The sequence below is a fragment of the Colossoma macropomum genome, unplaced genomic scaffold (genome assembly GCF_904425465.1).
Source record: "Colossoma macropomum unplaced genomic scaffold, Colossoma_macropomum, whole genome shotgun sequence".
NCBI lineage: Eukaryota > Metazoa > Chordata > Actinopteri > Characiformes > Serrasalmidae > Colossoma > Colossoma macropomum.
Genome location: NW_023494789.1, coordinates 48,425,597 through 48,447,584, shown reverse-complemented (window position 1 = coordinate 48,447,584; position 21,988 = coordinate 48,425,597). Strand labels below are relative to the sequence as shown.

Here is a 21,988-nt window from a genome sequence, read left to right as displayed (position 1 = left end):
CAAAAAGAACATCAATCATTTGCCTTTAACACATTTGTCTAGTGGTTTAAAAGGTAGAACGTCTCACACCAGCAGTTTCACTTCAGCAGCCAAGCCAGTGGCATTCAGCGCATGCGCCAACACTTGTTTTGGTTTTCTTAGCGAGTTTGAGACTAATCAACATTTCAGTCATTTTATGTGGGTTTCTAATACATTTGTGATAAATTACATTGGGCTAACATTATATTTTAAGCTTTAGGCTAAAACAAACTTTGGTTTGAACGCAGATAGAGATTCACAGGGTAAATATTACACGAACTACAGCTTATGTAGCCTGGGTAAGCTAATGGGCTATGTAGACTTATAGCTCAATGTACTTACATAGAACATAGAAACCATTATGTGTGTCTTTTGGTTTTTGATGGCTTTGCAATGTGTTTTGGTTTATGGTTTAACCGCTTAGTAGTGGTTGATTCGTATATTGGCAACAGTCTCCCTTCCTGAATGGTTGTATGCATGGTGACACATGACCAGCACAACCAGTTGCTGTTTACATCAGAGACATTATAAATGAGGAGACCGGCCACTGGTTGAAATATGAATGTGACGCTCGTAATGCTCAACTTTCCTATAAGGACTCCTATAAGGAGTATATGCTGCCCATGCGTTCCACAGGCCTGAAACCGCTGGAATGAAACTGTGGTTGTGAATCTGCGGCTCTGCGGCTCTGCGGCTCTGCAGTCAGACCTTTCTCGGTAGGACGCTGGTTAATTAGCCTTTAGCCACCGTGCTATTCTGTAGCTGTTATAGCAACTAGTCATGTGAGGTCAGCAAACAGGCATTGTGTTTTTATATCCAGTTTTTTTCCTTGCTCCTAACAAGCTGTGAAGCTGGCTAGCCATGATATCTGGCCTTAATGCTTGCTAGCTGCCCCTCACCAACGGTAACCAGCCGCCCCTAAAATGAAACTCTGGCCACAAATTCTACCTTATCTCTTAAAATGACCTACCCATAAAATCCCTATGTCAGTACTATCCCGCTGTCATTTTCAGCTAAGCACCTGGCTGGCTGTGAAAATTTACTGATTGTAAAAGATTAGCCCAGGTGGCTGCAGGAGCTGTGCAGCAGCTTAGCCACACAGCTAAATAGCAGCTCGCTTCACTACCTTATAAATATGTGTAATTATTCGCTTACTTGATTACAAATATTACCTGATTATCAGCTTAGTGTGATACAAATTGTCCAATTTGGACTGATGGCTGGTCAGAAAAAGTCTGCAGATGGTTTAGTTAACACACATTTCTGCCCATTAGTGTTATTCAGCCTGTAAACATATTGCCTCATTTGGAACGGGTGAGTTGCTCAAGACCTGTTAGATGTTTGCAGATATCCCCACACAATTTAGAACTCTTATTTAAAATATAATATTTTCAGCAATAGTATTTTCTTTCAAACATCTGGAATTTGGTCTGTATGATAAGGAATAAACCAAGCATGGCAGCAGAGGTAACTTTAGGACATTTTTCACTGATTTTGATGAATATTTGAATGCTGAATTTTATTTTGACAGCCCTAAAGTCCTAATCTTCATAAAAGTCTAATTGTCCACCAATAAATCTTACACAAAAATGCCCTGGATAGCCACAAGAAGCTATTTTTGTGTCAAATCAGAGACATTCTAAGCACATCTGGCTCTATTTCTAGGAATTAATAAACGTTTTAGCACACATTAGCTACAAGGTCCACCCACAGCACAGCTACACACATTCAAACAATGAATGTAACACATGATCAACAATGTCAACTACACAACCACACATGCCAGATGAGGGATGGATCAATCTCTGGATCAATGACAGAATGAGTGAATCTCAGTATTAGATGCAATTTGTCTACAAGAACTAATGGGTGATCCTCCAGTTGGGATGTGGTCATGTGATTGATCAGCTGACCAGACAGCCATGAGATTAAGAGAAAATGTGGTGGTCACTAAATCTGCATTAAGTACTGCATAATAAAACTTACGGTTTATGTGAGCTAAAACTAGAAGCGAAAATCCAGGGGCAGCAGGGAAACACAAACAAACAAACAAACAAAGAGATAAACATGCAGCAGTTTGTTGAGATTCACAGGACAGCTGAAATACAGGAACATTCACAGTGCTGATAAATAATTCAATCAGTGCAGGATTGACTTAAACTGAATTAGAAGAGAGTAACTCAAGAACTGATCTGCTCTCTATAGATGATATTCTGGAGGCCCCAAAGATATACTGTGAATAATTTAATAGTAGAAAAAATACTTGCATCTTGTTTCCAAGGAAACAGCAGGATACAAAACAGTATAACAAATGATACCTGCTTAAAGCATGAAAGAGTGAACCTGTGTATAATAAATCTGATGACTGCAAAAAAAAGATAGTAAGTAGGGACGCACAGTGATATTAGAATTATATCTGTACCATAACACTAAATAAATATCTGCCCCAGACACACGATTAGATTAGACTGACTGATGTTTTAAACCAATATTTGATTACATGTTTATTGCACTCAAGAAGAAAACTGTTTTTATTGCATGTATAAACCTCAAAAACCCCTGTGTTACAATTCTCTGTAATCATATATATATATATATATATATATATATATATATATATATATAATGTGTGTGTACACCGATCAGGCATAACATTATGACCACCTCCTTGTTTCTACACTCATTGTCCATTTTATCAGCTCCACTTACTATATAGGTGCACTTTGTAGTTCTACAGTTACAGACTGTAGTCCATCTGTTTCTCTGCATACTTTGTTAGCCCCCTTTTACCCTGTTCTTCAGTGGTCAGGACCCCCATGGACCCCCACAGAGCAGGTACTATATGGGTGGTGGATCATTCTCAGCACTGCAGTAACACTGACGTGGTGGTGGTGTGTTAGTGTGTGTTGCGCTGGTCTGAGTGGATCAGCCACAGCAGTGCTGCTGGAGTTTTTAAACACCTCAGTGTCGCTGCTGGACTGAGAATAGTCCACCATCCAAAAATATCCAGTCAACAGCGTCCTGTGACCACTGATGAAGGACTAGAGGATAATTAGCTCATACTGTACAGCAAGAGATGAGCTATTGTCTCTGGCTTTGCATCTACAGGCTGGACCAACAACACAGGTGCGTCTAATAGAGTGGACAGTGATTGGACATAGTGTTTAAAAACTCCAGTGGCACTGCTGTGTCTGATCTACTCGTACCAGCACAACACACACTAACACACCACCACCACGTCAGTGTTACTGCAGTGCTGAGAATGATCCACCACCCAAATAGTACCTGCTCTGTGGGGGTCCATGGGGGTCCTGACCACTGAAGAACAGGGTAAAAGGGGGCTAACAAAGTATGCAGAGAAACAGATGGACAACAGTCTGTATCTGTAGAACTACAAAGTGCACCTATATAGTAAGTGGAGCTGATAAAATGGACAATGAGCGTAGAAACAAGGAGGTGGTCATAATGTTATGCCTGATCAGTGTACATACAATTATATATACAGTCTCCTCCACAATTATTGGCACCCTTTTTATTCATCTTGTTAAAGATGAGTAAAAAGGGTTATAAGAAATTCAACTTTCAGCAAGTTAGCTTAATCTCACACTGTAAAACTGAGGAAAATTCAACCTTTCACTGAAGTAAATTTATTCTGAGATGAAAAAATCAAGAAATAATTATGTTTAGCAAAACCACAGGTGCCACAATTATTGGCATCCTAGAAAGCCTTAAAAACAAAATGTTACAAGCATTTTTTTTATCATTTACCCTTTATCATTTATAGTTTACTTTTTTAAGTTGATCAGTGTGTCTAGGAATTTTCAAGCAGTAATCCATGACATCCTATAATTACATATATATACAGAGTACATAATTTATAGAAGGTACCAAAACTTTTGCATATAATATGATAATATGTTCAATTCATTAAATTGTGTAATTGTAAAATTTTAATTGTAAAATGTTTAGAAGTATGTTCTCTGTAGAGGATGTGTTTATTTATTTTCAATCAGAATCAACAAAACATGTAATAAGCCCAAACTTTTTCACACAACTGTAACAGTAAGTACATATATATATATATGTGTATATATATATATATATATATATATATATATATATATATATATATATATATATATATAATATGTGTGTGTGTATATATATATATACTTTTATTGTATAGGAGCTTGGCCAAAAGGTTAAAACACAGTTTTTTTAAGGATTTTACCATGATTATCACCCATAAAGAAGACATGAACTTGAACAATTCATACTAAACACTGGGTGTGAATCACAACTTACCCTCCAGTGGAATGTCCAGTGCATTGGTGAACTGCCTACAGCTGGTATTGAGGAACACCCCCAGAAGGAAGGCTACACCTAGTCTCCACGGTAACCGCATCACTGGCCACACCCTCAAGCTGAGTGGAAGAAAAGACTGACGCCGGGCCAGCACTCAGTGCATCTCACTCCAGTAGTAACGAGGGACTCGTGACCTGTACAAGACACACATACACTTCTGTTACCACCCACTCACCAGCTGCTCAGTCACACAGTGAAGAGCACACCCTCCTACAGTCCCGTTCAGAAGTCAGAGACCACCCTTTATTTGGTTATACATAGTGCAAATTATCCTAGGGCAGTGTTCATAAGGCTACATGACACATACATAAGCTCATTGTGACAATGTATATAAACCTACATAAGTATTTATAAACATGTTCTCATTTGTCATAAAGGCTCCATTTGCCAACTTTGATGTCAAGCTGATATAAATCTTTTACGAGTTTTTTCTGAAATTAGTTTATAATACTTTCTAGACTGAAACGACTTTGTAGCTCAGTGTATGTCACAGTGACATAACGCTGATAATTTGCAGATTATATATTATGCTGATAATATGCAAATTCAGACTGGTTGAACAAAGGTGAGCATTTTCTGTGGCTCTTAGATGAAGTGAATGTCACTGAGCTAGCATTTATAAGATTTAAGCTATCATCAGTAGTATGTCACTGTGATATACACTAAGCTACAAAGTCAGTTGTTATAATGCTATTTTACCCAAAGATAGACAATGCCTTTTACAATATTCCTTTATAAATGTTTATGTAGGTATATGACTGTTAGCATGACAAGCTTATGTAGGTGCCACACAGCTTTATGAACACTACTGTAGTGTTGCCCATATATTTAACAGAAATATAGTATATATGATACGGTTTAGTGTGTCCACTCTTCGTGTTTATTACAGCTTCCGTTCTTTTCAGGAGAATCACTTTCAGTTTCTCAAAGAATCTGCAGACACACCTCCAAAGTTCAGTCTTAGAAGCTTGTTGATCATTTTCTGAAGTAATCAAACACATTCAGTGGTGTTGAGGTCTGGACTCTGGGGTGGTCAGTCCATCATTCAGCTTCTCTGTCTGATGTGTCCGTCTCCTTTTCTCAGTGAGGTTCTTCTTGACAGCTACACATCCTTTCAGACCCACAGCGCTGAGTCGTCTTCTCACCGTGGAAGGATGGACAGAAACACCTGTGGATGTTTTCAGATCTGAAGCAGCTTGATTTTCTCCTCTCTCTCAGAGATGAAAGCTTTAAGTGCTGTTTATCTGATGGGGGCAGTTTTGGTGTTTACCAGGTCTTCCAGGTGGTTGTTAAGAGCCTCATTTTCTCTGTAGCTTTTAGGCATTGCTGACCTCCAGTTTTGGACACTGTTGTTTATTCTATTTATTTCCTTTTGACTTTCTCCGTCTTTATGCAGGTGAATTATCTTGTATCTAATCTCAGAAATATCTCCTGAAAAAATGATTAACTTACTTAATGGCTGTTTTGACTGGACATTAAATAAATGAAGGGTGGACTTTTGCACAGCACTGTACATCATTTCCTCAGACAGTTCCCCCACCATATGCTCACAGTACGTGCTCAGGAACACACACACACTCACACAACCCACACACCATGCATCACCAACAGAGCGCACCTGCATCAGCAGTTCCTGCCCGCTCTCCTCTTTGCTCAAAATGAGGGGAATCTCCATATTAAAGCTTTCTATTGCACACTCCCTGGAGACAGATGTTGCATCCCTGTTTATTTTTTGTCGGCATGAGTGGCAGACACACATTTTCCCCGTCTTCCATTTCATGATGCAAAATACAAAAAAGAAGGCATAAAAATAAATAAATAGGGGCCTCCTGCAGCTATGATAATTCACAGCAGATGTTGCAGAAATTATTCTGAATTATGGATTCATGGCACAATAACAGAGACAGATTTTGATTAGCTGGATACAATGGTGAGAATAATGGGCATAAGACTGACGCCTCTTCCTTCCAGTGTGAGGCTGCCTGAATATTCAAGTAGCTACACAGAACATTACTGTACCAATTCTGTTGGAAATGAGCCTTGGCAAAATGTCAAGATTTTATTCTGACATTAAGGTCTCCTCTTTCTGTTTTTCCATTCTCTGGACTGATTCAAGCGCACGGAGGGTTCAGTAGTTTCAGTAACCTTTCGTTATCTGACAGGCAGCAAGGGCTCGGGTGAAGACAGGCAGAATACAGGCTCTTTTTTCAGCGAGTGCTGTTACAAACCTTACATGTAGGGCTTTGTTTAACCCCTTAAATGGACAGGATCCACCGGTGGGCCCAAGGTTTTATTACACACGTCTGTAACCTAAGAATAGCTCAGCCAGCTTGCACTAAAGTCCATGTATTTACTGAATAATAAGCCGTAGTGTGTAAAAAGAACAAAGTTAAACAAATGGCTTGGTGGAAAATAACTTTTCATGACTTATCATGGATGTAGTTGATCAGCCAAGACATGCTTAGTGTTCAAATTTTGCTTCTTTAGTTTAGCCACTTTTCTGTAAGTACTTCCACAAAACGTCCCTCAACCTGCACAAAGCTGTATCCAGGTCTTCATTAAGGGCACACAGGCTTGTTGGTGTGGTTTAGGATGTACAGTGGGACTTACTGTAAGCTATAAATATTACTATTAATATAAATCTTCTCTGTGTAGCTGATCTCTGGGGATAACTATGTTAGATGACAAGTGCTGCTCTGAATTCTGACTCCAACGCAGAATGTGACTCCCCTTTATGTTTATAAACACATTTTCAGCTCAAAAATGTTAAGATTAACAGCCATTCATATATATAAACAATAGAAATCATGAATAAGTCTACAATACCTGCAGATAGCATTATAATGCCCGGAAGGCAGATTCTGCAAGGCACATCATTCAGTACATCTGTTGTCTAAAGAGTTGCATTTAGCTACACAGTGAATCTTGACACAGTGAATTTTTGTCCATGTTTATAGTTCATAGTAAGTCATATTGTGTCCTTAAGTACATCGACAAGTCTGCATGACCCTAACTAATAAATTACAGAAAATACTGACTAATGGTTTCTAGTGTTTGCTAGCAATGTTAGCCTTACAGCTCCAGCTCTAATCTAAAGAAGCAACATTTGGACATCAAAGATGGCATGGCTGCTGATCGACTACATCCGGTGTTAGTGGAACATCGCTGAAGTATCCCTGAAGTTCCTTCAAGTACTAGATGAAAAATTTGAGGTTTATGCTAATTTATTACACTGTTAGAAATAAAGGTTCTGTTCAGGTACATTTTTGTTCATCAAGGTACAAACAGTGTAAATGTTCCCCTCAAAGGTTCAACAGTGGTTTTAAGGTCTGATTGTGAACCTTAAATAAGTTTTTCCAGGTGAAAAGTTCGTATTTGTACCTTTTCATAACCGAATGTTTTAAAACAGAACAGTAAAATAAAAGCCTGGAGACGAGACGGGGTGTGTGGAGTCAGTACAGCTTAGAACATATCATTTCAGTGGATTATGGTACAGTTATGTTCCCTGACTAAAGGTACTGAGATGTACCCTTGAGGGACCCACCCCAGTGACAAGAGGGGCACTGTCCCAGTGACAGTTTAGTACTTTTATTTCTGAGAGTGTAGAGTGTAAGTGCAGTCCAAAACCAGCATAGCTCTAGCGAGCACTTTGTACAACTAACATGCACATAAACAGTCAAATGCTTCATAACTGCGGCCAATAAAGACATAACTGGAGGAAAATTGGAAACAATGACTAAACGCTAGTACCAGTTAAAATAAGATTGTGCTAACTGGTACAATTAGCTTGCGTAGCTAACAGTAAACCAAAGTTAGGAGTGATCTCACGGTCCGGAACTAATTAACTTCCATTCATAGTTTGCTGCATTAGGACTGTCTTTTCCTGTGCAGTCTCCGGGGCATCTGTTGATTAGCTCTTCTCGTTCAGGCTGTGACCCAGCTCATTAGATTACTTCCTTTTTGGCTCTAATTAGTCAAACATCCAAAAGCAAAAGAACCACTGATGACAACATAAAGATCATTAGTCAGAGTGAGAGAGAGAGAGAGAGAGAGAGAGAGAGAGCCCAATCTCAAAACCTTGGCAAATCTCACCCAACGCCCACCCCAACAAAACATCTCCATCCTTCCATAAAGTGCTCGGAAATATGACACACAAAAAATGGAACCGACTTCTTTGAACCAGTCAAACCTAATTAAAGCCAAAAAGAAGGATTTAGGTGGGCAAGGTTCTCAGGATCCTAAGCTCTTTATTTCAGCAGTGGGACGCAGCGCTACAAGATAGCTACGCTCCACCGGCTTCCCCACTCAAACCCCACCAGCTGCTTCAGTCGCTGTGCTTTTTCAGTCGCAGCTACCTCTTCTCTCCTCTCCTCTACTTAATCTGCTCCTCCAGTTAACCAACCCAATAGGAAACACAGGGGTCAAACACCAGGGCAGGAAGATGTAATTGAATAATTGACCAGTGTGTGAAAAGGAGTCGATTCCCTTCAATTCTCTGTTGGGGGCCTCTTGTTTTTCCAGTGGGAATGAGCGCCGCTCCGCAAGCCTATGTTTCTTGATAATGGTATTAACTCTGTCTGGGGGCTTTTGTTGAGTCGATGCTGGTTGCTCTGACCCTCAGGATGACCCATGTGATGTCACTGGAAGAGCCAGGGACAAGCAGGGGGGGTTGGGATCTGCACCCTTGTAATCACAATGGGTTCTTGCATGCTCCTCAGACCCAGAAACATTGCCTTAAGCACTACCACTTCCTCCCAGAGTTCTCCCTCTCTCTCTCTCACAGATGGCGGCTAGTGGTTGTAGCCAGATTAGAATCAAAAGGTAGAAGGCTAGGCTAATTGGATTGGACCATTTGGCAAGTTGAAGGGGCATTTTGCAATCTTCATCCAAGACAATGTGGTCTGGATTTGACCTATGGGGCCTTCATCCATCCAAAGCCATTCCGATGGACTGCATCTCCAGTCTAACTGTGCTCCGCTGAATTTAGTTTCCTCTTTATTGTTGAACATCTAGCAGGACACCATCTGGCTGCGGACGGCTGGTAAACCACGTGGCTGGACACGAGGGACATGTGAAGTTTAGACTTGCCATGTAACACAAGTGTCCATTCACAAAAGCATCTCGGTAGTAGAGCTGCTGTTCTTGAATCAGTTGAATCAAGTACGGAGGAGGCAGCGGTCCAACGTGCATTAGTATCTTTACACAGGGGCCCTATTCTAGGATCAGCCACCTCTTCTTAATTAATGATTTTGGCCAATGCATGCTAAACAGCAGAACTGATCCAGAAACAGCCCTCCTGCTCAGCAAATACTCATGAAAAGGGAAGACTAAGGCCTACTTAAGGACCTCAGGCTGTTTCCTAATCCTCTCGCTCAGTGCCGGAGGCTTACGCCCGAGCCGGCCGAAGCTGGCAGGAGGTTAAAAGCTGCCCAGCGTGGGAAGGCCAGGGTGACCTTTGACCCACGCTAGTTCTGACACTGCCTGGGCACAGCAGTCTAAGGCAGGTGCCAGAAGAGGAGGAGAGGAAGATGGAATCTGGGGCAAGGAGAATCTGGAGCTTTTCAGCTGATGGATGGTCTCCTCTCTCCCTCCCCCCCACTCTCTCGCTTTCCTACACTCCCCTTCCTCACCATGAGGGCTCATTTAGCTCTGAGGATGACTATAAATCAGGAGAGTGGGAATGTGGAGGAATTAAGGTGCCAGAGCGAGAGGCACAACGTGACTGCTTAGAAGCTCAGCTCACTGGTGGTGGGCTCAGAAGAAACCCAAGACACCCACTCTCAACAACACACCGGGATCGCTCACTATCACCATGCTGCTGCTCGGACGCTCATAGCTATTCTTACTCCCATAGACATCTATAGTACTCTGGGATTGCTTTTTAACAGAAACACAATCTGAAGTGCCAACACAACGAAGCTGCCTGTTTTGCTAAAGGCTTTTGATGGCCAGACCTACCTTGTTATAATCCATCCCACTATTCAGCATCCTACATTCGACAAACGTGCTGTGCAACTGTCACACACATATCGGCTAAATATTGCCTAACACCAGTTTAGTTACAGCTGTGGGCAGAAATGGCAATGTTGTTAGTAGGGATGCACATTGAGACTGGACTTATTTCAAGCATTGCTAGATATTTGCCTAAAAATGCTAAACCACATCACTATATCACCTCTCCTGTTAATATACACTGTGCAGTATATCATAACCTGCTGCTGTAATGACTCTTTCACTATGCACTTTACACTGTAATACTGCTGCAACTCCTAGTTATGTCTGTACTCACTGTCCTTTTAGTTTACTTCATACCACTCAGTGCCTGCTATCATGTAAATACAACAACTGTCTCATATGCCATGTAAATATGCAAATAGATATACTTTATTTCTACTCTTATGCTTAACTTATGTCTATTTTTATTTATATTTTTATTTTTCTGCATAGTATATGTATGTTTATGTGAAATTATATGTGTTGCTACTGAAACACTGAAACCCAATTTCCATCCGGGATCAATGAAGTATTGTCTGTCTGTCTGTCTGTCTGTCTATCTAACTATCTATCTATCCATCTATATATAAAATACAGATTAGACAGATGTTTCGCTTTGATGCATATTTCAAATCAGTATTTGATGACATATTTACACTCTGGAAGAGCAGAATGTCATGGCCACTGAGTGAACTACAGGTACAGGGAGATTCACTCCAAAGAGGCCCCGAATATTCTGTAATAACTCTCTCTAGGATGAAGCAATCTGAACCATACAACGTGCAATGTGCTCCTCAGTATATGGAGCTTTGAACAAGCTGGGATGCCCCTGCGTCAGAGCGATGAGGTAGGTGCCGGACAGCCGGCATGATGTTTAACCTCCGTTTGCAACTTCCGGGTGCATACCCCCCCCCGTACCCCTTCATGTGTCTGGCAGAAAACCGAGATCACTTCCAGCATTTTTTGGTTCAGATTGCTTCATCCTAAGAAGAGTTACAGCAGAATATTCGGGGCCTCTTTCGAGTGAATCTCCCTGTATTTTATTCATTTTATTACATTTTCCTAATTGTGACATTTTGTAAACATTTATGTATCAGCAGAAATATACATGTAAAATAAGACATCGCACAATTCCCATATGACTGCATCCCTAGTTGTTAGCTGTGTATTCCTTCCTGTGGGGCTGTAGAGTGTCTGAATAGTTTCAGCATGATAGCCTACTTTCAGATGCTCATCTTAAGGGAAGTGCTTCAATAAAAATAGCTTGTTTTAAGGCGTACTAGTTTTACTCAAGATAGATACTCAAAGTTTAAACAACGGTACTGGAGAGAGACAAGAAGAAAAGCTTACCAAAAAAGCTTATCCTCTCTCCTTGTAAGAAAAAGCTTGTGAATCCTTTGAAATTGTTTGTATTTCTTTTGTAATGGCTCCTAAAATGTAATCTTATCTCGATCTGAGTTACAGCAACATACAAGGTTTCACAGTGCCATGTCATTACATTACAAATGGTTGAAACAATCAGGGTAATTTATGTTCGTTTTCCAGGATAATGATCTCTTGTAAATAAGTGTAATTGGAGTCAGGTGCTACAATCAATTCAAGTGTTGCTTTGACCTGCCCTGACATACAGACAACAACTCAATTTTGGTTTCCTGCGCTTCACAACAAAATTCTATTCAGGTGCAATATGGCCTGATCAAATGAGATTTCACAGGGCCTCAGAGAAAAGGTGTAGAAGCTCATAATACAGTAACACAAAAGGATTTCTAGAAGCCTGGGCCTCCATCAGTCAGCAGTCAGGTAGTTTACAAATGGAAGAAATCCTGCCTCCCTAGCAGTGTGAGTTTTACAAAGATTGGAGGAAGAGCTTGCTGGAGTATCCTCAAACAAGTAACAAAGAACCGAAGTGAGAGAGAACGCTCTGCAGGCACTTGATAATGTCTGTGCTCATGAGTGAACAATAAGAACAACACAGAACATGAAATGGTGTTAATGGGAAGCTACCATTGCTCTCCTGAAAATCTGTTTGCTGCTTCTCTCAAGTTTACTAAAAGATGAGACAAAAGTTGGCAAATATACATTATGATCAAGACAACACGGCATACCAGAACCAAAATCTCACCTAACTGTGAAGCATGATGGTGGGAGTGTAATGGTGGGGTGCTGCTTTGATGCCTAAAGCATGTCTGAATGGCTTGGGGTCTTTGGGAGACAAATGAATTTCATGTTGTATCAGGACATTTGGTAACACTTCAGTTTGGGGAAACATTATAATGCCTTCGCAATCTCTTATCAAGCTTAAAAAGGAGGAGCTCCTAATTACTGGCCTGCTCATTAGCAGTCTCACACTAGCATTAGCAATGTTAACTAGACGTCTTGAATAGATGGTTAGTTGGTCTTTATTTAGAGCTATTCGGTGATTTTTATTTTGAGTTTATTAATAAGCACAGTCCATATGGACTAGAATTGTACACAAGATGCATGATACACAAATAGAAGGTGAGAAATGATTAATTTACCTTAGTTACTGCTTGATAAAGTAGTAATGAGCAGCCAGTTAATTAGTAGTTACTGGCTTGATAAGTCCGCTATGAGCTTTTAGCTTGATAATGCCTAATAAGGGCATAATACTGGATACCTAAAAAAGATTATGATGTATAACACACAAATAAAAGCACCCTAGAGAAAAGTAGTAATGAGTAGACAGCTAATCATCTGAAGGCTTAATAAGTGTATTATAAAGGAATAATAATGTTTTCTATATACTCAAAATTTGGGAATCCCATAGTAGAATATCAGGGTGTCTATATATCATCTGTGATCTAAAACTGGTTTGTCACTCAGCATGACGACAATCCAAAATTCAGGAGTAAATCAGCAACAGAGTGGCTCAAACAGAAGAAATTCCATGTTTTAGGAATGTGAAGTAGGAGTTCTGACGGTTCAAAAACATTTTTTAACATACATTGAAACAGTTTTACAGAGTGGAATGGGTCAAAATACATTCTTACATTCATACACTGTCCTAATAAGCAGCTACAAAACATGACTGGTTGACAGTATTGTCAATAAATCACTTCCATAATTTATTCCGTAATTCTGTGAGCTTCTAAAACTGTATCCGTTCTTTTTCACGTTCCACAGGTGCTTCTTTACCACCCAGAGCTAGCTCAGCATTCAACTGCCTGTTGTATGGGGAGTTCTGGTTTTCCGTGCAGGCCTGTAATGGGATTAGCTCAATCCTGTTCTTGTCAGAATGGCTTAGAATATTCTACAGAGTGGTCTTGATAGATTCCTATTCCTCTGCATAATGCGCCTGATTCTGATTTAATCTCTTCAGCATAATTAAGGCATGTCTGGGATTAATAGCACTAAAGGCCAATTAGTAATTTTCTTTCCGTTTCTTGCGTTCATACTAATTACAGCATGTCATCGTTTTAGCCACTCTAATCACTTGTTTTGTGTATTTTCTCTCATTTTCAAACAAGCTAGAGTCTCTAGTGAGTGAGTTTCTTAATGTGATTTCATGCTCTCCTGCCTTCAGTGGATTACGGCAGACCCTTTTACAATAACAAAATAATTTAAGCATCTGTTTAAAAGCCCGTGATTGTAAACGAATTCACAAATTTGGGCAGAGCGTCTCCTCATCAATTTTAAAACATCGGCAGCTGAACAAATGTACTGCCGTAGGAGAATCTGAAACCTCCTGCTGAGCTCACCCCGACTACTTTCGTGTTTCATTCAGCGCTACTGCTGCTCACGGAAACGTCTTTCCCTCGGACCCTTGACAAGTGGGACTTAAACCAACACAAGACAAACTGTAAAAGCATGTCAGGCAAGACACACATGGCTCATCTATTATTAAAACTTTGCAGTCGAGGCAACAACAAGAAACAAGGCTGGCTAATGAGATTAGGAAACGGGAGCAATATTAAATAATAACCTCGTCTAATTGAGAATTTGGCCCCGTTTCACGGCGCTTTTTCTCACGCGGGCTGGAGAGGGAGCACTTCAATTACCAAGCCATTAATACTGCAGGAGCCTGAACATGGAGCAGGTTGGAAGTGAGGTGGGGGGATGGGCAAGGAAAGAGGGATTGGGAAAAGGAGGTGTGGAGGAATGAAGCTAGAGATTGGAGAGAGACGTGGGCGAAGTTATTGTGTGGGAATTGGAATAGAAGTGGGTATTATCAGAGATGATGTATGTGATCAATAGCTGAATGTATTAGGAGCAGGTCATAAACCTGTTAAATATAGCTTGGTAGACGGAGGGATTGCTGAGGAGAGGCTGAAGGAGATGGAATGAAGAAGGAGGAGGGAAGGGACAGCGTGGGTGTGGATCATGAACCCACTCTAGAGACGAGCGATCGGGATGGTGCTGGAGTGGGCGGTGGAGACCGCGCAGCGATGAACAAAGAAGAGAAAAAGAATGAAGGTATATATTGGAGCGGGCACATCGAGGGATGGACGGAGTGGGTGATGATGCTAGAGAAAGACAGAAAGTGAGGGAAGACGATGGCGGATACATCCTGAGCCGGAATAAATGAACAGTGGAGTTCCTGACCTAAGCTCCCTGGTGACGGGATGACGAATGACCTCGCGACCCCAGTGAAAGTCCGCTGAGCGGTGACAGAGATCGACGGGTCCCTAGCCCCTAGCAAAACGCAATTTAAAAGCCCCATCAAATCCAGAGCTTTTCCCAAATCAGTAACCTGCAACATGCTCTTCTTGATTTTATGGATTGGGCGCTCTCAGGGCAAAAGGTCAAGCCTTCCCCTCATCAACAGCCAAGAAATCCTTGGTCGGATGCTCTGAAACAGCAAGCTGGCTAAAAGAAAAAATAAACGTTTACCATCATTTTTAATCTCCTAACAAGCTGCCTGAATCTCTGCTGTGCCATATTGGTCGCAGAGGCTATGCTCATCTTTCTAAAGCTTGGAAGCTTGCTGAGCGCATTAAGAAACAGCGGGCACCTAATCTACACCGCACTGCTTTGCTTCTCAGAAGTGCGCCATTCATAATTCGAGCTGAGGAAATGGCAATTCAGAAACTATAGTCCTTACTGTACGTTATAGAGATGTGCTGTTCTTGGGAAGAACGTGCCATTACAGATCGGGGGGGAAATAATGAATTGCCTGTACAGCTAAGGTCACACGCAAAGGCAGTGAAGAATGAAAGAGACTGTTCAAGGGCTCAGCGATCACAGATGTGCTGTCAAGTTGAAAGTGAGAGACGGCGAGAGAAAAAGAGAGCCAGGGTTTCGGAGAAAGACCAAGTGAGAGAAATTGTTAAAATTGCAGGTACTGTACATGAGAGCGAGGGATTTGTCTGCATGTGCGGATGCTGATTTTCTACACCATTTCTGTCCCTGTCTTTGAAGTCTCTGAGTCACTGAGAAGAGCTGCATGCAGGGGACAATAATCATATTATGCCGGAGTGCCCTGAAGTGGGTTTAAGGGGGGGAAGGTGGGAGCAATCTTAAAGATGGACCCAGTGGGTTATTTGGTGGAAACCAACATTCATTCAGAACACCTGACGGATACTGGCAATCTCCTAGAATCCGACTCGGCCACAGTTGAACAAGACAGGACGAAATTGTATCCTAGATCTGACCGATTCCATCCGTCAGCACTAAAGCCAATTTACTTTTGGCACCTAAGAGGGAAATTTTGATTTCCCAGTGCTGATGTTGGACGTTGGGAGAAAAGAATAGCTGTTTTTTTTTCTGCCTGTAACTGTATCTCCAAAAATGAACAGCTGTGGTCACTGGGAAACAAGTGCAGGCTTGCCATTGGGAAATTTGCGAATATTCCCAGTAGAGTAGTCCGTTTTATGTTTTAGTCTACATGGGCTGGACAGTCCTGAATGTGTGTGTATATGGTTAGAAAAATATCAACTAGATATGGCACAATCCTTCTTTTCTGATACCGATACAGAACCAAAAATTTAAAATTCAGCACCGGCCAACACTGGCGATTTTTCTTTACGTGCTACAAAGCTTTAAAATGAGCTATTTTTAATAAAAGTACCTCACTTAACCCTCTTAACCCACTTATACCATAAAAAGTGGTTATTTCTGCCATTTAATTTGCTCTTCTCTGTTAATCACACAATCTCTCAGTGCTGGTGTTTTGAAGCCGAAAAATTCAGGGATTTTTATTCAGTTTGTGTCACAAACCATCTTTTGGAACACATGAACGGGAATATGAATCTCATATATGGGAATATAAATCACAATAAATCTGATTATAATGAAATGCTCTTACTGATCTGAACTGCATACTGAGTGAGCTCACATTCTCTCTGAAAAAAAGAAAAACAGCACATCCAACAATCAAAGGAAGCCTTGTGCATCTTTTATACAGTGATAGAAAACATGGTAGCTCACAGAAAGCTCTGGTTCTATAAGCTGAAACTGATAAAATGATTCTACTGTTGCCGATAGTAACGTGCACTTAGCACAACTCTTCTGGTGGCATATTAAAAGGAATAGTTTTCTATTTTTTTGGCCTGGTACTGGGCATGAGATCATCTAAAACTGGGCTTCCAAGCTCAAAGCTGGTATTAGATCAGTGCCATCGCTAATATTAACCAGTTTCAGTTTTCCATGTTCAAGACCTTTTTTGGTGCATGAGTGGCTGTGATGCTGGTGAGAGTGATAAATGCTAGGCTAATACTTAACTACACATGAAAAACATTTTCTGTTGTCCTAGAATCACAAAGTTTTGGCTCCAGCCAGGTGATCTGGATAGGTACTTTAGAAACACATAGCTAGGTTGCAGTTTCTCAGGAACGTCACAGTAAATGCAGACAGATTGTGGTCTGATGAAAATATAGTTCATTTGCAAATATAGATGGCCACAGATAAGGAACAGTCCACGTCTGAGGCTTCCAGAGCAGAATGTTCTCTAGCGACTAAGCAAAAAGCATTGATTTTATACAGTTCTAACAAAAGAACTGAGGTTGGGTTTGTCCTGCACCAAACTGTCTAGATGACTCAACAGTAAGTGTGGATAAACAACAGACTAGGAGCTGTGATGTGAGGACAAGCAGTACACTTCCAAATGGTAGATTTACAGTGTAGCAGACTTCCTAAGACCACTTGTTCTAAGACTACATAACATATATCTAAATTAAATACACTAAAAAGTCTAAATAAGCCCAAAATACTGAATCTAACAGTACCAAGCTAGCAAGTGTGGTGGACACCAAGGTTTTAATAAACTGAGGTACCCAGTTAGGATGAGCTAACTTTAGCTAGCTCACAGTAGCTAGTTGGACCCGTAAAGCTAATGACAGGTGGCCAGAATTAGCTAACAGCAGTGTTAACTTTGCTACCTTCTCAGCTTTCTGCAGTACTACTGATATCTTTTGTTCAGGGTGAATTTGGACACGTATAAATAGTCATGATATCCAGGCAGACCACAAATGACCCCCTGATTTAATTATGATAGATACCAGGATCATGTTACAGTGCATGCAAAAATTAAAACTAATTAAAATGGCATTCATTTTAGAGTACAGGGTAATTCAAATATAATAAATAATTTTACCCAAGCTGTGGGTTGCTATGCACTGCTTATAGCAAGAAAAGGCCTTGAAACAGAGTAGAATAGAATAGAATTTAGAACCATTTGCCAACTGTGTTTTGCACACAGAGGAATTAGACCTCCGCATTTAACCCATCCGTGTAGTGAAACACCCACATACATGCACACTAGTGAACACACACACTAGGGGGCAGTGAGCACACTTGCCCAGAGTGGTGGGCAGCCCTATCCACAGCACCCGGGGAGCAGTTGGGGGTTAGGTGCCTTGCTCAAGGGCACTTCAGTCACGTACTGTCGGCCAAGGGGATCAAACCGGCGACCTTCCGGTCACAGGGATGGATTTTAGCTCAGTAATCAGATTTCTCAGTGCATGTGAACTCTTACTCTGATTTCTTTCAGATTTCTCAGTCTGCACGGAAGTAAACAAGCAGCGTTACCGCGAGACGCAGCAAAACACTAAAACCAGATACATCCTTGACGAAATGAAGGATTTAAATATTCTTCATCTTCTAGATGATGTATGTTCATATTTTCAGCTAAAGTGGTGCGATGTTTTTAAAAAAAGAGTTTTACATTATGTTTACCTCGCGTCTTCTTCTGTGCAGAAATCCAATTACTGTCCGACTCATGTAGACACAGAGTTTCCCCATCATCTGATTACTCAAGTGCATGTAAACGCATTTATCACATTACTGACAAAATCTAATTTTCTGCAGTTATCAGATTATTAAGTGCATGTAAACGCACTCAATATAAGGTTTTAAGATATTATGAATCACTGATTGACAGATAAGCTGGGTGATGCTTTTCTTTTGACGCGTTATTTCAGACAAATATGAGGCTGCGACGAAGTAAACGGTCTGATTTCTTCCTCCCACTCCACCTTTGAAGTGAACTTCCTGCTCTGACTCGGAGTGATATCTGGACGAGCTCTTTGTGACATTCTGTTTGAAAGTTGGGCGAGTTGTGGACTACGTTCTGCGCTTCTTCATCAATCCAGTGTTTACAAGAACCACTTGCCCTTTTTTATCGTCCTTGAACGAAAGACAACCTGACGAAGTCCAGCGCCACAGGAAGCTTTCTGACAACTGTCTCCACGGAGCCAGCAAGCTATAAAAGATTACTAACATTTATACGAAAGAACACGATGCACCTGATAATAAACCATCCAAAGAGGAAAAGCACACTGTGAAAGAGAAGCACTGACTGACTTTTTTCCACAAAAACTGACCAAAAGAAAGCAAAGACTGCAAACACAAATGTCTCATTTGATCTAAGATGTAATGAGGGAAAAAAAGAAAAGACCCTGATGCTCTCAAAATATCTTCTGTATATGCTTCAAAATATCTGTAACTCTTTAACTGTCAGTGGGCCCAGAGCCTCAGTCTCAATCTTATAACTGCAGCATCTTATGTAGTAGTAGTTACATAGTAGTTACTGAGAAATTCATATTAGTTACTGGATAATAAGCCTTATAATGAATTTTAGAAGCCTACTGTTGTTTTTAGAGATGGCTTGAGCAGGACCACAGCTTGAGATGGACCACAAACCCACTGTAATGTAACATAACGCAACATGACACGTCACCGACATCCAGATTCCACTCCACATCTTACCATGAACCCATGCCAACCTCAGTCTGTAACTGAGTGAGCAAATAACGTTAACTGTTGGTTTGACTAAAATGTTTGTTTGGAGATATTTTAGTCTGAAAACGGCGAAAAGCAAGACCACTACTTGTAATGTGTGTAAAGTCGACATGCCAAAGGGTGAAAGTATGGCTGCTTCGTATAATACAACCAATTTAATCACCTGCAGAGGCTGCTTTACACCAACTGTACAACCGAATGTCATCATAGTTAGCGGCACAGTTAGATGTTAAAGCCACGAGCTTCACAACTGATATTTTGACCTCAGATGTGAGTCCAGTGTCTTGAACACCTTGAACACAAATTTAAACACAATACCAAAAGTAATAATGATAATATTAAAATAAAAAGAGCTCTTGTTTCGGAATCAGAATCGGATCGGAACTGTAAAAAATGTGGACCGGCCCATCAGTAGTTGTTTTGCTACGCTATTATTTAACTGAAATTCAAATCTTTTCGATACAGAGCCAGTTACTAATATACTACTGAGTAAAAAACAAATCTGTGCTATTCAATAACAAACTACAGTACATAATCCTAATATCAGTATCTGTGAGCTAATATGCATGCTTGTTCCAAAATCTAGGCTTCTGATTGGCTGCCTACATTATGCTTCACATGCATGTTGTTAATATCACAACTTTTTGATTAGTCTGCATTTTGGTAGATTCAGTTTAAGCCACACCCACTTTCAGTTTGTAACTGAAAAGAAGGTATTGATAAAAGTAAAAAACAGGTATCTGTACCGGTGCCAATATTAAAATACGGTTAATGATACCCAGTACTAATGAGTATGATGCATTTAATTACATAAGCACACAGTCACATAATCAATTACGTAGTTACTTATGCAATTAATTGCATTTACAATCAATTTACATTATATAACGCACTCTTGACATTTTTTGTCCATTGTTTCAATGTCAACCAATAACAAAAAACTTGGCAAAATCTGAACCCAACACTTACTTTTCATCTACACTGCAAAAAATAGTATCTTGTCAAGTGAAATGATCTTAAATCAAGGCGATATGTCTAATATTTCTTCTTTTGAGATGGTTGCGCACTTATTATAAGATCATTTTGCTTATTTTTAGACATTTTTAGTAATTTCAGGTAATTTTATTAAGTAAATTTATCTCACTATAGTGGCAGATCATTTTTGCTGGCTTTTATTAAAACAAGCATGATGATCTGCAACTACAGTGAGATCATTTTACTCAATAAAATCACTTAAAACAAATAAAAAACATCTTGAAATAAGTTCAATAATGTTAAATTAAGCTTACAACAATCTCAACAGGAGAAATATTAGTTTTACTGAACAGATTTAAGATAATATTACTTTAGAAGATACCATTTTTTGCAGTTTAATTCAAATCATGATGAAATATCTCCTCTTCTACTTACAAAACAAGTGTGGTATGAACTGACGGCTTAACATTCTCACTTCCCACAGAGTTTCTCCTCTTGCTTCAATGAGATACACGTGAGAAAAAACTCAAATATCAAATTACACCATGCTCTCATTGTTGCCAGTAAGAACTGCAACTTCTAAGGCTTAGTAAGTTCATTATACTTCTAGAGAGTCAGGGTAATCTTAAGGGTTAACCTTCTGCCTAACTTGCTACAACTCTGCCCATAACGCACGTGCGGACACCCAAAACACTCGCACCACTACTGTAATCCCAGCCTTGGGCTGCCTTTGGAACGAGCTCAGACGGAGCCACCGAACACAAGCCTCAATACTCACAGGACTTCGCTTCATTCTCCTCTCTTCCCTCGCGCCTCCGGAATAAGCATTCCTCCGTCACACAGCGCAGACCCACAGGAGGAGAGAGGAGAGTGTGGAGGAGAGCGAGGCGAGAGGGACCCAGGGAAGTGCCTGTGTGTCGCTGGTGCACGGAGCTGCATATGGGAGGCACAGGGGAGACATATGCTGCCAAAGCCTCTCTCCTGGCAAAGAAGCTCATTAAGCGAGTGACAATCACGTCGCACAAAGCCTGATCGGAGGGCTATTCATTTCACTGGGCGGGTAGGAAGAGAGAGAGAGAGAGAGAGAGAGAGAGAGAGAGAGAGAGGCACCAGTGAAGGAATGTTGGACAGGGAAGTTTACGCTTCTTGAAGGCTTTTTATTTATTTATTTATTTTTTGGAACTAATTGTTTATTAAAGGATCACAAAGTTTCACCACTTCACAGTCAGGCCACAGTTCACTCGGGTGTATACATACAGACATACATCAATTCACACTAATATTCACATATACATTGTTAGTAATTAAGGTTCTATTCAGGTACATTTTTCATTCATCAAGGTACAAACAGGGGCAGCACGGTGGTGCAGTGGGTAGCGCTGTTGCCTCACAGCAAGAAGGGCCTGGGTTCGACTCCCAGCTGGGCGACCAGGGTCGT

The 21,988-nt window shown here is 40.6% G+C and overlaps 1 protein-coding gene across 1 annotated transcript in view; it reads right to left on the bottom strand.

The window, feature by feature from the left end:
- The window catches only part of chl1b (cell adhesion molecule L1-like b), an 86,103-nt gene extending 64,554 nt beyond the window's left edge, over nucleotides 1-21,549 (bottom strand). The window contains exons 1-3 of the mRNA XM_036571556.1: nucleotides 21,329-21,549; nucleotides 4,324-4,517; nucleotides 2,005-2,022 (exon numbers count right to left, since the gene is read on the bottom strand). Coding sequence (XP_036427449.1) covers nucleotides 2,005-2,022; nucleotides 4,324-4,423 — 118 coding nt within the window. The 5' untranslated portion in view covers nucleotides 4,424-4,517; nucleotides 21,329-21,549. The remainder of the gene's footprint in view (nucleotides 1-2,004; nucleotides 2,023-4,323; nucleotides 4,518-21,328) is intronic.
- Nucleotides 21,550-21,988: the final 439 nt, after the last annotated feature.